The following is a 14,460-nucleotide window of genomic DNA, read 5'->3' as shown; positions in this document are numbered from 1 at the left end:
AAGTTACAAAACAACTCTTACTACATAATATTCAGATTAATTGTACCTAACACACTAGGAATGCAGACCCGCTATACTTTACCCCCATCCCCCTTATGTGCAAACATATAGCCCAAATATTATACTTTTGTCTTACTTTGGTAAATTTCAGTAGGAATAAGTGTCAGAGAAACGTGTTAAAAGAACATTTGGTAGGGCGTATATCATACAAGTACCGTCAAGACATGTTAAATTAATGCAATGGATGAATTAGTGATAGTCTAAGTAATTATCCCGAACGTTACTATTATTTAAAAACCAGGAAATTGCAACGGTAAAATTTGAGTATTTTTCAAAATAGGCTAACGGACTGAATGGGGCTGTCGACATTTGTTGACGAAACTACTGATCTATTTACAACAATGAATCAGAACTGCAGTCGTTCAATGAGATACTAATCAATTCAACTGTACCGTACTGGTACAATCATTGAACGGCCGGCAAGCATGAGTTTATTGACCTAGCAAAATGCAGCCTATTATTAGGGAAAATAAATGTTGTTGCAATCAAACAGTCCGTGGTAACGAACTGTAGTAAGGAGCGACCCGGCTCAATAGTAACCAAAACTCTAAAAAATGGAATTTTGATACCAATAGCTACATCAAAAGAATCGCATTTAAATGCTGGTTTTAAATATATAAGTTTCATCAAGTTTAGTCTTACCCATCAAAAGTTACGAGCCTGAGAAAATTTGCGTTATTTTAGAAAATAGGGGGAAACGTCCCCTAAAAGTCATAGAATCTTAACGAAAATCACACCATCAGATTCAGCGTATCAGAGAACCCTACTGTAGAAGTTTCGAGCTCCTATCTACAAAAATGTGGAATTTTGCATTTTTTGCCAGAAGGCAGATCACGGATGCGTGTTTATTTGTTTTTTGTTTTTTCCCCAGGGGTGATCGTATCGACCCAGTTGTCCTAGAATGTTGCAAGAGGGCTCATTCTAACGGAAATGAAAAGTTCTAGTGTCCTTTTTAAGTGACCAAAAAAATTGGAGGGCACCTAGGCCCCCTCCCACGCTAATTATTTTCCCAAAGTCAACGGATCAAAATTCTGAGATAGCCATTTTATTCAGCACAGTCGAAAAACCTTATAACTATGTCTTTGGGGACGACTTACTCCCCCACAGTCCCCGTGGGAGGGGCAACAAGTTACAAACTTTGACCTGTGCTTACATATAGTAATGGTTATTGGGAAGTATACAGGCGTTTTCAGGAGGATTTTCTTGGTTTGGGGGAGGGGTTGAGAAGAGGGGGATATGCTGAGGGAACTTTCCTTCGAGAATTTGTAATGGGAGAAGAAAATTTCCATGAAGGGAGAGCACGATTTACTGGCATTATTTAAAAAAAAAAACAATTAAAAAATAAAAGGGAAAAAGCTTTTTTCAGCTGGAAGTAAGGAACAGCAATAAAACTTAAAACAAACAGAAATTATTACCCATATGGGGGGCTCATCTCCTTCTAATACCTCGCTCTTTACGCTAAAGTATTTTCAGTAATTTCAACTACTTATTCTACGGCTTTTGTGATTCAGGGGGTCATTCTTAATGAATTGGGATAAAATTTAAGCTTCAGTGTAAAGAACGAGGTACTGACGATGGGGCGAATCCCCTCATATATGTAATAAAAACATGAGAATACAATAGTTCTTTACGTAAGCTAATTAATAAATTACGTAAATCTTTTACCAATAAAAAGATTGGTAAAAAATTAAAAGTTCTAGTTGCCTTTTTAATTAACCAAAAAATCGGGGGGCAACTAGGCTTCGTCCCCCGCTCTTTTTTTCTCAAAAACATTCGATCAAAATTATGAGAAAGCCATTAAGCCAAAAAAAAAATATGCAAATTTCGTTTTGATTATTCCTCTGCGGAGAGCCAAAATCAAAACATGCATTGATTCAAAAACGTTCAGAAATTAAATAAAAAAAACAAGTTTTTTTAACTGAAAGTAAGGAGCGACATTAAAACTTAAAACGCACAGAAATTACTTCGTATATGAAAGAGGCTGCTTCCTCATCAACGCCCCGCTCTTTACGCTAAAGTTTTTTACTGTTTTAAAAAGAAGAATTGAGAGAAAGAGTCAAACTTTAGCGTAAAGAGCGGGGCGTTGATGAGGAAGCAGCCTCTTTCATATACGAAGTAATTTCTGTGCGTTTTAAGTTTTAATGTCGCTCCTTACTTTCAGTTAAAAAAACTTGTTTTTTTTTTATTTAATTAGAAAAAGAACCCGAGAGCTTTTTTCACAATAAAAGCCTTTTATCATTTTTTTTTTTTTGAAAGATCATGCCAAAAAATTTAAAGAAACCTGAATGAAAATTTAAGGTAATTTCCAACGACTCCTACAAGCAAGGTCGTATCCAGGGTGTGGGGGTGGTTAGGGATTTGAACACCCCTCCCCCACCCGAAATATTTGTCAAACTCGTAAAAACGTAGGCTATCAAGAATGAATAAAGGTATACAAATTTACAATTTTATAAAATACAAATACAAATATAGAAAGTTGTTCAAAATTTTTTATGCGTTTTTTACTTTACCCCCCCCCCCCCCAAAAAAAAAAATATCCATGTAACATCCCCCGAAAAAAATCCTCGACAGGGCCCTGCCTATAAATATACCTCAAAATATCTAATATATCTCTTATATCTGTTTTTAGTCTCAATTCACTATAAACTCCTAAAGTAGACGAGTTCAAAATAAAAATATTTGTAAAAATGAGTATGCCAGTCGTAAGCTTCCAAAATGAGACTATTTTAATTACAAAAAGATCCCATTTCAGCCGTCGAAAACCTGGACCAGGCTCATATATTTTTTTTTATTGATTTTGGATTTTGAGTTAGATTCATCTTATATTATTATCGCTCTAGCTGTTTTGATCAAGAAAGGGTACTTCCGTGTTATGAAAACCACGCAAAAGAAATGAAGTTAGGTTAATGTTAATGAAATATAGCAAAATATGATGAAAATATAATACTTCAGTATCAAAATTACGAAAAATAAGTTTTAGGAAACAGGCCGCCCAGAACGCATTATATTAAATGCCTAACCTAACCAACTCTAAATATTATATATTTAATTAAAATATATCTGCATAGTAGTTTTACTCACGAAGACCAAGCTCATTATCTCCAAATGCAGACAGAAAACCCGGTTTTACTCAGATCAAGAACTTGAGTGTGGTCGCTATAACAAGTAAGTAACTGGGAAAGTTTGTGGAAAAAAAAGTAAACCTCTATCCTGAACTCATTATTATAACTTAAGTTTTTGGGAAAATAACAGGTCCGGAACTGAGTATCTTTACCATGTTTTAAAGTTTTCAAATATAATAGTTGTTTAAGTAGGGTGGTGATGATCTGCTTCTTTCAGTTTGAAGATTAAATGCGACCAAGTAAATGGGTACCGCCAGGGATGGATAATCAACTGTCCTTGGTAGCAAGAATACGATAAAGCAGTTCTCGTTGAAACCTAGGGCCTTGTACATATACACTTAGTCCTCGGGCCATCTGAAATCAATCAGTTTTCATTTTAAGTAGAATATTGCAGCACGTTAAAGTATTAACGCATTGCCATTACGTCAATTTATTGGGACGTCTCCCTTGGAAATTTACTCCCTGATAAAATTCCCTAACAGGACCCTTGCCTGAGTATGTATTGCATTTGGTAATTGTATGGGGGCATTGCTGTAATTAGTATAGTTCCCTTATGCATAGCCAAGAATGTTGTTGTCTGATGGGTTACCCACACCACCTGGTGTACGGAGCACCACGTGCCACACAAGTGTGATGCACACGGCACAGTTCTGCCATGCGTGATACAGTCCCAGCAACACTTGACACAGTTCCACCACGCTTGGCATGCGCCATCTGGTGTACCTGATTTTTGGAAGCCGAGATTCGTTCGTAATTGTCTTAGGCAATTGTACTATTTCTTCTTTACTAGGTTCGTTTTATTCCGAAATATCGTTGCCTTTTATAAGCCTACTCGTACATACATTACAACTTCACCACCACATTATTAGCATATTCACATTCAACTTCAAACGACCGTTGGATCTTTTTTTTTTTCTTCATTAATCGGTTGAGAATACAGACCCCTTAAAGATCCCCTTGAATGGGAAAAACGTTAAGATGAACACCACCCTTTCAAAAAAAGCACAACTTTGACGGGTAAAAGGCGTCGGTTACAAAAATAATTTATCTTTAACTCTGGGAAAACCAGATTCTATACAGAAATTCCCTAAATTTTCTAAAGAGTTAGTAGAAAAGGGGAGAATATTCCCACAGCAGAACTAAGAATACAACTGATATTGTAAAGCTATGTCCCAAACTTCTAAAAGGGGAAAGTTGAAGAAAGCAATCGAGAATCTAATTTTATTACCCTACCAGGTGAAAGGGAAAATCAACCCTCCGCTGGGTTGTCATGGCGGGTAGCACACATTAAAGATTCTTTGTTGAGAATCAGACGACAGACAAAAAGAAGTCGTAAGCAGGGATGACTTTCAATAAACCATTGAAACAGGGACTCGTTTCACGAAAACCTGAAGGGAGGAGGAAGGCACATGTTGACATGAAATCGCCATATTTAACTAAAAACAACCCCCTTCGTCTTGTTTCTTTGAGAAAACATAGCAGGGTCATAGCTTAATAACAAACACGTACCCATAGCGCCTTCGATTTGGGTATACACCTTATAATTTATTTTTTGGCTGTTTAAGTAAGTTAGTCTCTCTGGTCCTATTCTTCACGTGCCCCTTGTATAAACCTTAATTGACGCTCAGCGCTTTGTTTAGACCTAGGGGTAGGCTAAGGAGGGGGGGTCAACTACAGAATAAATTATTTTTTGGCCTTTAAAGGTTCAACGCAACCAAAAGGTCCAAGCTATAGCAACCCCAAAATGAGAATATTTGCGTGTTTTTCCACATTTCGGGAGGGAGGTGGAGAGGGGGAGGGGTAAAGCAAATCGCAAACAATCGTAAAATGGTAACTTTAGCTTGGATACGGCCGTTTGGTAATTACACCTAGTTGTAAGACACATAAATCCAACAGTTAAAAAAAAAGTCAGTTATATAAAATAATAAATTATGACAAATCGTTTCCTTGTACTTCAATTAATATTTACCTATAATAACAGGAATAAACTGTTGATAGTCATTAAAAAAAAAGAATAAAAAACACCTTTAGCCGTCATTTAGCATAGGTGCGTGACCTCAGGCTACACTGAGAGGTCGTTGAAAAAAATCAATTCTGTAGAGCGATGCTCTAAGGTACTAATCGTCCTTGAAATGAGTTTATTTACATGATCATTGACGTAGGCCAATGAAACCTGACATTTTTTAACGTTGCGTAGATAATTTACTTAATTAATGTTAATATTAAAAATGCAAGTCATTTTCCCCAAATCACAGGAGAAATTTCAACGATTGGTTGACGCGCTGGACTGCAATTGTCAAACTGACTTATCACAAGGGGGCAGTAGAAGAGTCATACAGTTAAATACGTATATTTATGACAATGAATATCAATCAGGCATAATCAACTATCAGGGATGTACGACCTAGGTCTGACCGAGACTTTCTAGAGTAGTGGTACGCCCAAGGGGGCACCCTTCCATCCTGTCGATACGTATTTTTGGACACTTGAGAGATAGCAGCGAAACTGAAGATGATTTCAACCGGTACATTTTCTAGGGGCCCAGTACTGTCACTTTACCGTCAAGCGCCAGTACATGGTACTTTTGGTCTTAGACATGGCCCTGTCCTGCCTCCTCTAGACGAAAATACAATGTGTTCGATGGGTACTAATTATGTTTCGCATAAGAACGCGGTAATTTGATAACCAAACTTTGATATTATTAACAACATATCAACGTTTTCCTTCCTATTTTTCTTTACTATAGATGAAACGCAATGTTTACTACACAACTAGTGTCATAGCATACCATTCAAAACCGGATTTTGAGAAAACCACAGCTTGAATAGTACCCACAGAATAAAACAATAAATTTTGAAGTCAATAGTTTACCTTGATTTTCTGGGCAATTAGATAGGCTATTTCTTTGAGTATGAAGACTTAGAAAAAAAAAAATATATTTTATAAAATATGTTGGTTTAATAAGGAAAGATATTTCTCTAGAATTGATTTTTAGCTGTGAGTAGTATCAGCATTATTTGTGTATCTGTGTGCACTGATAGGGTATATTACAGAGTCTATTGGGAAAAAGGGTCTCTTAAGTTCAAGGAACAGACAAATTATGTAAAAATATATACGATAAACAGTTCAAGTCTCCAGATTTAGGACGAATGTACAAACCCAAACCTTCGCCCCTTACTTTGTGCCTGGCGAGATTCTATTCCACTTTGAGTGTCGGCTTTTTTTTTCTTAAAACGATACCAAAAGTAAGCTTCTTCAAACTTTGAGGTCTCCAGCAAAAACTATAGAATGTAGCCATATCGGCTGTGCTTGAATAAGAACTAAGTTAATCCCTTTTCTTTTGTGGATTGATTCCTTTTGATTATGTTGTCTTATTGATTTACCATTAATAAATGATGGAGTATTAATTATTATTTTCAAAAGAATTCCAAATAATTTTTGAAATCACAAAAACTTCTTTGATTGTTGGAATGTAGAACTTTGATACGGATCACGCTTTCACGTGATATGCAAAAACGAATTAAATGAATAGTACATCAAGCCACGATTTTTTAGACTGGTTTCCAGGTGCAGCAGCTCCCAACAACAATGTCTTTGGGTCATAGGTGTATATTGTATATAATTAAGGGGGGATCATTTGGTATCAGGGGAGCATTTGGTTGAGCTGACCAGGGGTCCTTTGTGCAGTTCCTGAGAAGAAAAATGGATGAAAAGGCCCACGGGTATATTTTTACTAAAACCGATGGCTTTTGGATTCGATGGGATCAAAATGGCCTAAACATTTCTCCAAAGTTTCGTTAGGGAGAGATTCTTTAATATTTGTATTGGAACAAATCAAAAGGCTGTTACTTACAGAAAATTATTTTTCCAGGAGAGCAAAAAACAAACATCACACATTTCTTGGCTGCTTAAAATAATAATTTGTCTTCTTTTATTAGGAAGTTTGTTCAAAATAATCCCCCCCCCAAAAAAAAAGACATTCGTATTTCTACGAGCGAAAAAAGTGGACAACACATTTTGCAAGAGAAGCTAAGCTTCTTAAAAAGTAAATTAGACCACTGAAAATACAAAAGAGCAATCATTCAGCGTCATCTGTTTAAGGGATGGTGGGGGTATGGAGTCAATTAGACAACACAACATTAGGGTGTTAGGCCACTGCCCAGGTTTACAGCGGTGCTTCATGTTTGCTTAATCCATTTGCTTAACTTTTTTTAATCCCCCCACACCCATTTACAGTCGGCAGCCTTTATATTAATAACATAGTAAATGAAGAAATTATATGATGGTATAATTAACAGTTTTGCCGCAATTTAGCAGTCTTACCGTAATCAGCGACAATTTCATTCGGCCAAAATATGAGTTCGCGTTCCTGAACTAGTAGCTAACAAAAGAGGTATTAAGGCACCATAAAATGTCCCACATCACCTCATCCGTTGGAACAAGTTTTAACATCCCAAAACAATGAAATCTGATACTTTACAGAATTCAAAATAAGGAATAACCCCACCTGTTGCTAACTCTAAAAGCGCAATCCGTCATGCTCTAACAATCAAAATTTTCTCAATTCGACACAAGCAAAAAGATTTGCTTCAAAAGACAATCAATCCGTAAGGTTTGTGCCCATTTTCTCAGTCAGGCTAAAAAAAAAGGAAGAAAAAAAATATAAGGCAATCGGTCCAGACGGCTGAAACCCTAAAAGCTTCGCCTCAAGACAGCATTCAATATGTCTGAAGGGAAAGAACCCTTGACAGCGGGAATAAATATCACCGTCTCGACCAAACAGGGAGGTATTAACTGACTTTATGATGTACATAATTATCGTTGACGTAAAACAGGTCAGGAATCGATAGCATATCTAGTGCAGAATCCACATTTTGACAGGCTGCAGTTAAAAACTAACAGTTATGACTAAAAAGACGAATCCTTGCAATCAACAAGAACCAAAAAGAAAGAACTAGTAACAAGATGGTGCCAATGGGTTTGACCCTCCCCCATACGAAAAAAAACATTCAAGTGCGTATTTTCGTTATTTAACGGGTAAGAAAACCATCTTCCATAGTTAAGTCCCCCCCCCCCCCTTCCCAAAGGGCCTCAGTATATTTTCCAGACATACCAATGAACCTGAGGGAGTGGTGATTTCCCCCCCCCCTGGTGTACATTTCGGAACGCCGTGTGTGCTGCACACTTGGCCGACATTTTTTCTGTAGTGATTTACATCCACATTTCTTTCTCTTATTTTTGTCACATTAGATGTGTACTGGAATTTCTAGTCCTTAAAAGTAAAAAAAGAAAAGAAAAAAACACGATTCAAAATCACTATAAATGAGATTTGTATTTGACTATTCTGTTTTCCTGTTTTTAGTCTTTTTCTTTGTTTAGCAGTAAAACCCTGAATTTCTATGAAGGGAGGTAAATACAGGCGATTAGGCTTCAATAAACTAACTTCTATCAAAAAGGGTAAATGAATCAATTTCTAAAAGGCTGCTTCTCTACATTGCCCCTTGAAGGTCCAGAAAGACTGAATTTATAATAGACTGTCCTACGTAACAACGCACTGAAAGAAAAAAATATCAAATATTTTTTTCTTTCCTAGAACATTTTTCTACCATAAAACATAGTAGAGATAACAGAAAGAAAACACGATTTCACAATTCAATTTGATTTATGGCCAAAAGATAAGCTTGAATAGGCTTATCTTTTACCAAAAGTGGGACAATTACTATATTTTATTTGACCTAGAAAACAGTACAGTATTAGTCACATATAAGCAAAGGGACGTGACAATAAAGATGTATTCAGGCCATGTTCAGGTTAAAAAAAAACCTTCATAAATCAACGAATATTCAAAAAGTATAGGGTTTCTAAATACTACCCTTGGTTTTCTAGAAATGACTATGATCAGGGATGGTCGTCATATGTTCCATGGGAACTTTGACTAGCATTTTGCCTAGAAAAGCTGACAGTCTATGCAGCTGGGTGTTCACCACCACCACCCTAAAATAGGCTTCTATTTACTATTCTGACTGATACAAATTACAAAAATTATATATATATATATATATATATATATATATATATATACATATTAAAATCACACTAATGTTGGCAACAAGAGTGATATTTATTGCTACTAGAAACTAAGTCGTAAAACACAAAACAAGAGTTTGAAATCCCTGACTATTAAATAGAACATTCCCAGACACAGGGACCTTTGAATTGGAAATCTGGTCTTGTAGTCAAAACAAAAGAAAGTCTGAAGCACTTCTTTGAGAAGAAAAATAGCCAAATAAGAAATAGAGTGAGAAGAACTGGTCTAGCCGACAATAGCGTCCTTTTTTATCCAATATTTTTAAAGAGAAGAAATATTCAGAGGCACGGGAAAGTATTAGCTCCTCTAGACAGGAGAGTTAAATAAAAAAAAAATAAAAAACAGAAAACCAATATTTATTTTCCCTTTCCTAGTTGTGCTAATGCTAGACACCCCCCTAATAGGTGACGTAGAAATCCATCAGTATAGAATTATACAAGCTCTAAGGGCCCCTGCTAAGGAAGTATGCCAGCAAATAACATATTCTGGAAATCGTCCATTCAGACTGATTATTTTCTGATAGCCTCTTAATTATATTTCTTAAATAACACCTACATAACAAACAAGTAATAATACAATTAAAAGAAATGTTTTGGCAGATGTCCAAATGATAAAATTTTAAAATAAAATCTGAAGAGACAGTTCCTACGGGCGATTGATATTCTTTTAGTTACCATGCAAACGAGGTTTTTATTGCTTTTTTATTGATAGTCAATATCCACCAATTCTGTAAAGGAATGCACATGTTTAGGCTTTGTTAAAATTGAAGTAACAACAGATATTCAAAATCAAAACGTGTTCCCATGCCAAAAATAGGTTTGGGTATAGGTATGCCATTGTTACTTGGCCTGTTGTGTGATCAGGGATATCTGCAATATTGTAAAATATATATGCTTTTACCTCATTGGATAATCATAAATGCAACCTCCTGAAAAAGTTTCTTAAGTCTGTGCAGTAACAGCCCCTAGTGAAAGCAAGCTAGGCAGTTTGAATTTTATGTATTAATTTTATGGCAGTTTGAAAAATAGGTTTTGATTTAGGTATGCCATTGTTACTTGGCCTGTTATGTGATCGGTGAACTGTAAATTATACATTCTTTTACCTCATTGAATAATCATAAATGCCATCTTCTGAATCAGTTTCCCAAGTCTATTTAGTAACAGCCCCTAGTTTTGAAAGTAAACTAGGCAGCTTGAATTTTATGCTTCCGCAGATACCCTGAATATATACTTTTTATTAGCTCGGTCATAATTTGTTATTACAGCATTTAAATCAACCCACTTAACCTTGCCTAAAATTGTCATAAATTCTGTTGGCAGTAGTGTAGCCCACAAACTAAACAAAAACATTTTAGGCCTTGATATATTTAGGAAATATTTTGAAACATATTTTAGAAACATCTTCAAACAAGAAAGCCATAGACCTTGCAAATAGCATAACAGTGGTAATTCAAAAGAATGGGCTACTTTTGAAGTTGGATTTTTGAATGACAAGATTCTCAAATCTTGAAAAGTTCTACAGTTAGATGAACGAAGTTTTCAGGAATATATTCCAGAAGCAAATTAAAGCAAGGGAACATCTTTCGAAGCACGGCAAATACCTCTACTCCTCGCCTTGTAAAAGGACACTGGTCATTATTGAACTTGGACAAATTCTGTGTTACAGAAGTGAGACATTCAGAACTTAATCTACAGCACAACTGATATCCAAGGAAGTTTTGCAAACTAATAAAAACAATTTTTAACTTATCCAGATAATTAGTCTTAATTAACTGGAGCAGCAATTCACAAAAATGTGGGAGGGGACAAAGAGTTTTCTTCACTTTTTTACGAAGATATAAAAAAGGTATGTAATTATTTAGTGGTTGGTCACTTCTAAAGGAAACATGCTTAAAAAAAAAGGCAAAACTAGTTTAGGGCTATTTTGTTATCTCTGAAAGTAGATGAGCTAGGTGAATAAAACTCAGGAATGCATCCAGAGCATATATGATCTCCTGGGAAGTTATTATGAGGCCGGTTCCTAAAAAAAAAACTTACTAATCAGGTACTGGACCTTCAGCAACAAAACAAGCACTTAATATGGTTAAAAATTATAATGAATAACTGAATTTACGCTTTCAAAACTAAAGCCAATGTAAAAGACATTGAAAAGTCAAAATTAAAATCTTTTAGTTAGAATTAATAGGCAATAGAAATGTCATGAATGCAAAATTTTAAACCATAGAAATAAAAAAAGGGTAGGCATTGTACCTTAGCAATATCTTTAGATGGTAATTTTTAGTCCCTAGATTCATTCCTGAAAGCTTCATACACCTAACTCAACTACTTTTTAAAGACAGCAAGAAGAGCCTAAACTTTAATTTTACCTGGCTTAGATAATTAAAACAATAAATACCATTACATTTCTTATTTTAGCCTATTTCCAAATATCATGGTCGCTTTTCAGACAATGTAACCCACCTCCCTGGTGGTTCCATAAAGCCCTACAGATTCATAAACAAATGAATTTCTTACTTTATAATATGTAGGATGTGTACATTAATCGGATTATCATGTTTCCTTGAGAAGAGGCCAAACATGAAATATTCACCCAAAAGCCTTCTGATTTTGTGGATCAATGTGTCATTTTTTGTCCATGTTTCTTAATAATTCTCATCAACAGTATTTGTTTCATAATATCCAATAAAGACAATATGAAAAAAAAATCTTTTGAATAACCTCCCTTTTCATAAAATTTAGCTATGAAAAAAGTGAATACCTCACTTGATACCTTTTTTGTTCTTTTAAACTGAAATAATCGCTCTTGGGGAAAATTGCATTCTGAGCCTTTAATAGGGCCCAGAAATGTAACTTATTTACCTTATCCAGTTTTACGATTATGATATGAAGTTGAAACATTAGGCTACTTAAAACTCATAACAAACAGAAAAATTGAGTGAAGAATAACCAATTGCCTTCCCTCTATATGGAGAAAATTGTAAAACTAAAAAAAAAGAGACGACTTTAGTCCACAATACTTCTAAAAAAGACTGGGTAAGGAAAAAAATACTTTTTGAAGCTTATTCAGCAAAGGTAGCCGAATTATTATTTTTATTAGTCTTAATAGTAAAACGTTATTATGAAAACAAAATTTACAAGAGTTTTTAAAGAGGCAAAAACACCTCAAAAATGACGTCAGTTTTGCTTTTTTGTCATTTTTGAGGAGTTTCAGATTCTTATTCAAAATTTCTACAAAATTGTTAAAAAAAAAAAAAAAATTTACTATTAAGACCAAAATAAATAATAATTTTCCTTCTTGAATCTACTACAAATTACAGTTTTTCTCACCAGACAGTTCTTATAAGAAACATGTTTTTAAACTTTTGGTTACTATGGACTGTTTTACCTTTTAGGGCCCCATAAAGGGCTCGAGATGTAATTTCCCCCACAAGCAATCATTGAATTATGAAAGAAGATAAGAAAAGGCATTAAGTGATGTATTCACTTTCATCCTAGCTATATTATACCCCTCCCTCTATTGTATAAATACCAACATTTCTAAAAAGCTTATTAAGCCTAGGCCTAAAACTAAAAAGAAATTATGAAACAATAAACTATAAAAAAAATATGAAAGGAAAAATTTCTTTGTTGATGCATTAACAAAATAGACATGATTAAACCAAATGAACTTGATAAGCCGCACTGATATAATGCACCTGATAAACCCCATCGATATTTTTTGGAAAACGAGTAGTAACTCATACTTTAACTGAAAAATTCGTCATTTTTAAGAGCTCAAAAAGTGCTTAAATTTGAATTTGCGGTAGAAGCAATTATTATAGGCTATTTGTAAAGACATCAAAAAAGGTGTCGAATGGTATGTTCACTTTATTGGTAAGTCAGTTATACGAACTGTCCTAAATTTTACCGAAATTTACCCTTTTTTCTATCTTATTTCTGTCCTAGAATTCAGGCTAATTTGTATAAAATAGGTCTAACACCCTTTTAAATTAATATAGCCGAACTGATTATTTTAACAATTCAGTTATTAATTTAATTTACTAACCTGTCTCTAAACAACAAACAAATTCTTTCTTTGGCCACTTTGAGCCTTTTTGATATGATCCTCTTCAAGCTTTCAACTGAGTCTGATTTGCTAACTTTAACTTCAAAATTTCCTCCAGTCGTGGGACTGACAATAACTGAATAAATATCACTCCTATGACCACATGAACAACCTGGTGTCTCATTTTCGCCATTATCAACTATCTTTTCTGTGTCTTCTAAGTTATTCATCCTGTATAACTTTTACTATTCCTTACTGTTCGAGTGCCAAGAGCCAACTGACTGTTAGATTTGAAAACAAGGACGCACGGAAGTAAAACGGCTCGCCGCTATGACGTTCCAGTCAAAGTTCATCTACAGTTTGATGACGTCTCCAGAATAAATATATTCTTATTTTCGATAATTTTCAATGACAATTATTAACGAGTAGGCTAGGAATATCTCGAGTATCAATAAATCCAAGAGGCTCTTGCGTCAGAAGTTGGTTCTTATAGGTTTTACAATATCAAAACACACTCCACACCATGGTTTCTCTGTCGACAGTGCCTTATTTAAGGGCAGGACCAGCAAAAGGTTGTTGCTGAATGTGCAACTATGGCACCCTAACCCTCCTTTCACCTTACAATTACCATGCTGTCATATTTTAATACTTGTGCATTGTTCATAACACACCTAAGTTGATTCAATTTACAGGTACACGGATTGAAACAACTGAGACACTTCGGAGATACAATATGGGCTATATATTTGCACATTAGGGAGAGGGGTTGGGGGGTTAAGTATAGTGGGGATGCATGCGAAGTTAGCTTAAACAAAATACCAACTCTGTATATTAAATATTTTCCCTTGAGCCTAAGTTAATTGTACCCGAATACATACAGCTACAAACCGGTTTTTGTCTGATCTTATAAATCCAAGATCCTGGGTGTGTTCTGAAAAATGAACAAGTACCCATATTTTCAACATATTTCGCATTTCACATAATAAACAATTTTAATAATTTTATGACATTTTCATGTCTTCTTTGAAATTATGCTCCACCCCCCTCACATGATATGTCCTATCTGAAAAATTCTATATGGAAGCCATTCCATACCCTAATTATAATAAAAATAGAAGATTTACCGTGGAAGAGAAAATTGTCGAA

The 14,460-nt window shown here is 34.9% G+C and overlaps 1 protein-coding gene across 1 annotated transcript in view; it reads right to left on the bottom strand.

Annotated features, from left to right (window-relative positions):
• LOC136034599 (midnolin homolog) overlaps window positions 1-13,591 on the bottom strand; it is a 55,249-nt gene extending 41,658 nt beyond the window's left edge. The window contains exon 1 of the mRNA XM_065715867.1: window positions 13,315-13,591. Coding sequence (XP_065571939.1) covers window positions 13,315-13,544 — 230 coding nt within the window. The 5' untranslated portion in view covers window positions 13,545-13,591. The remainder of the gene's footprint in view (window positions 1-13,314) is intronic.
• Between the last annotated feature and the right edge of the window lie 869 nt (window positions 13,592-14,460).

Source organism: Artemia franciscana, chromosome 13, assembly GCF_032884065.1.
Source record: "Artemia franciscana chromosome 13, ASM3288406v1, whole genome shotgun sequence".
NCBI classification, from domain to species: Eukaryota; Metazoa; Arthropoda; class Branchiopoda; order Anostraca; family Artemiidae; genus Artemia; species Artemia franciscana.
The sequence above is the reverse complement of the archived record's forward strand: the minus strand, read 5'-3'. Positions and strand labels throughout refer to the sequence as shown.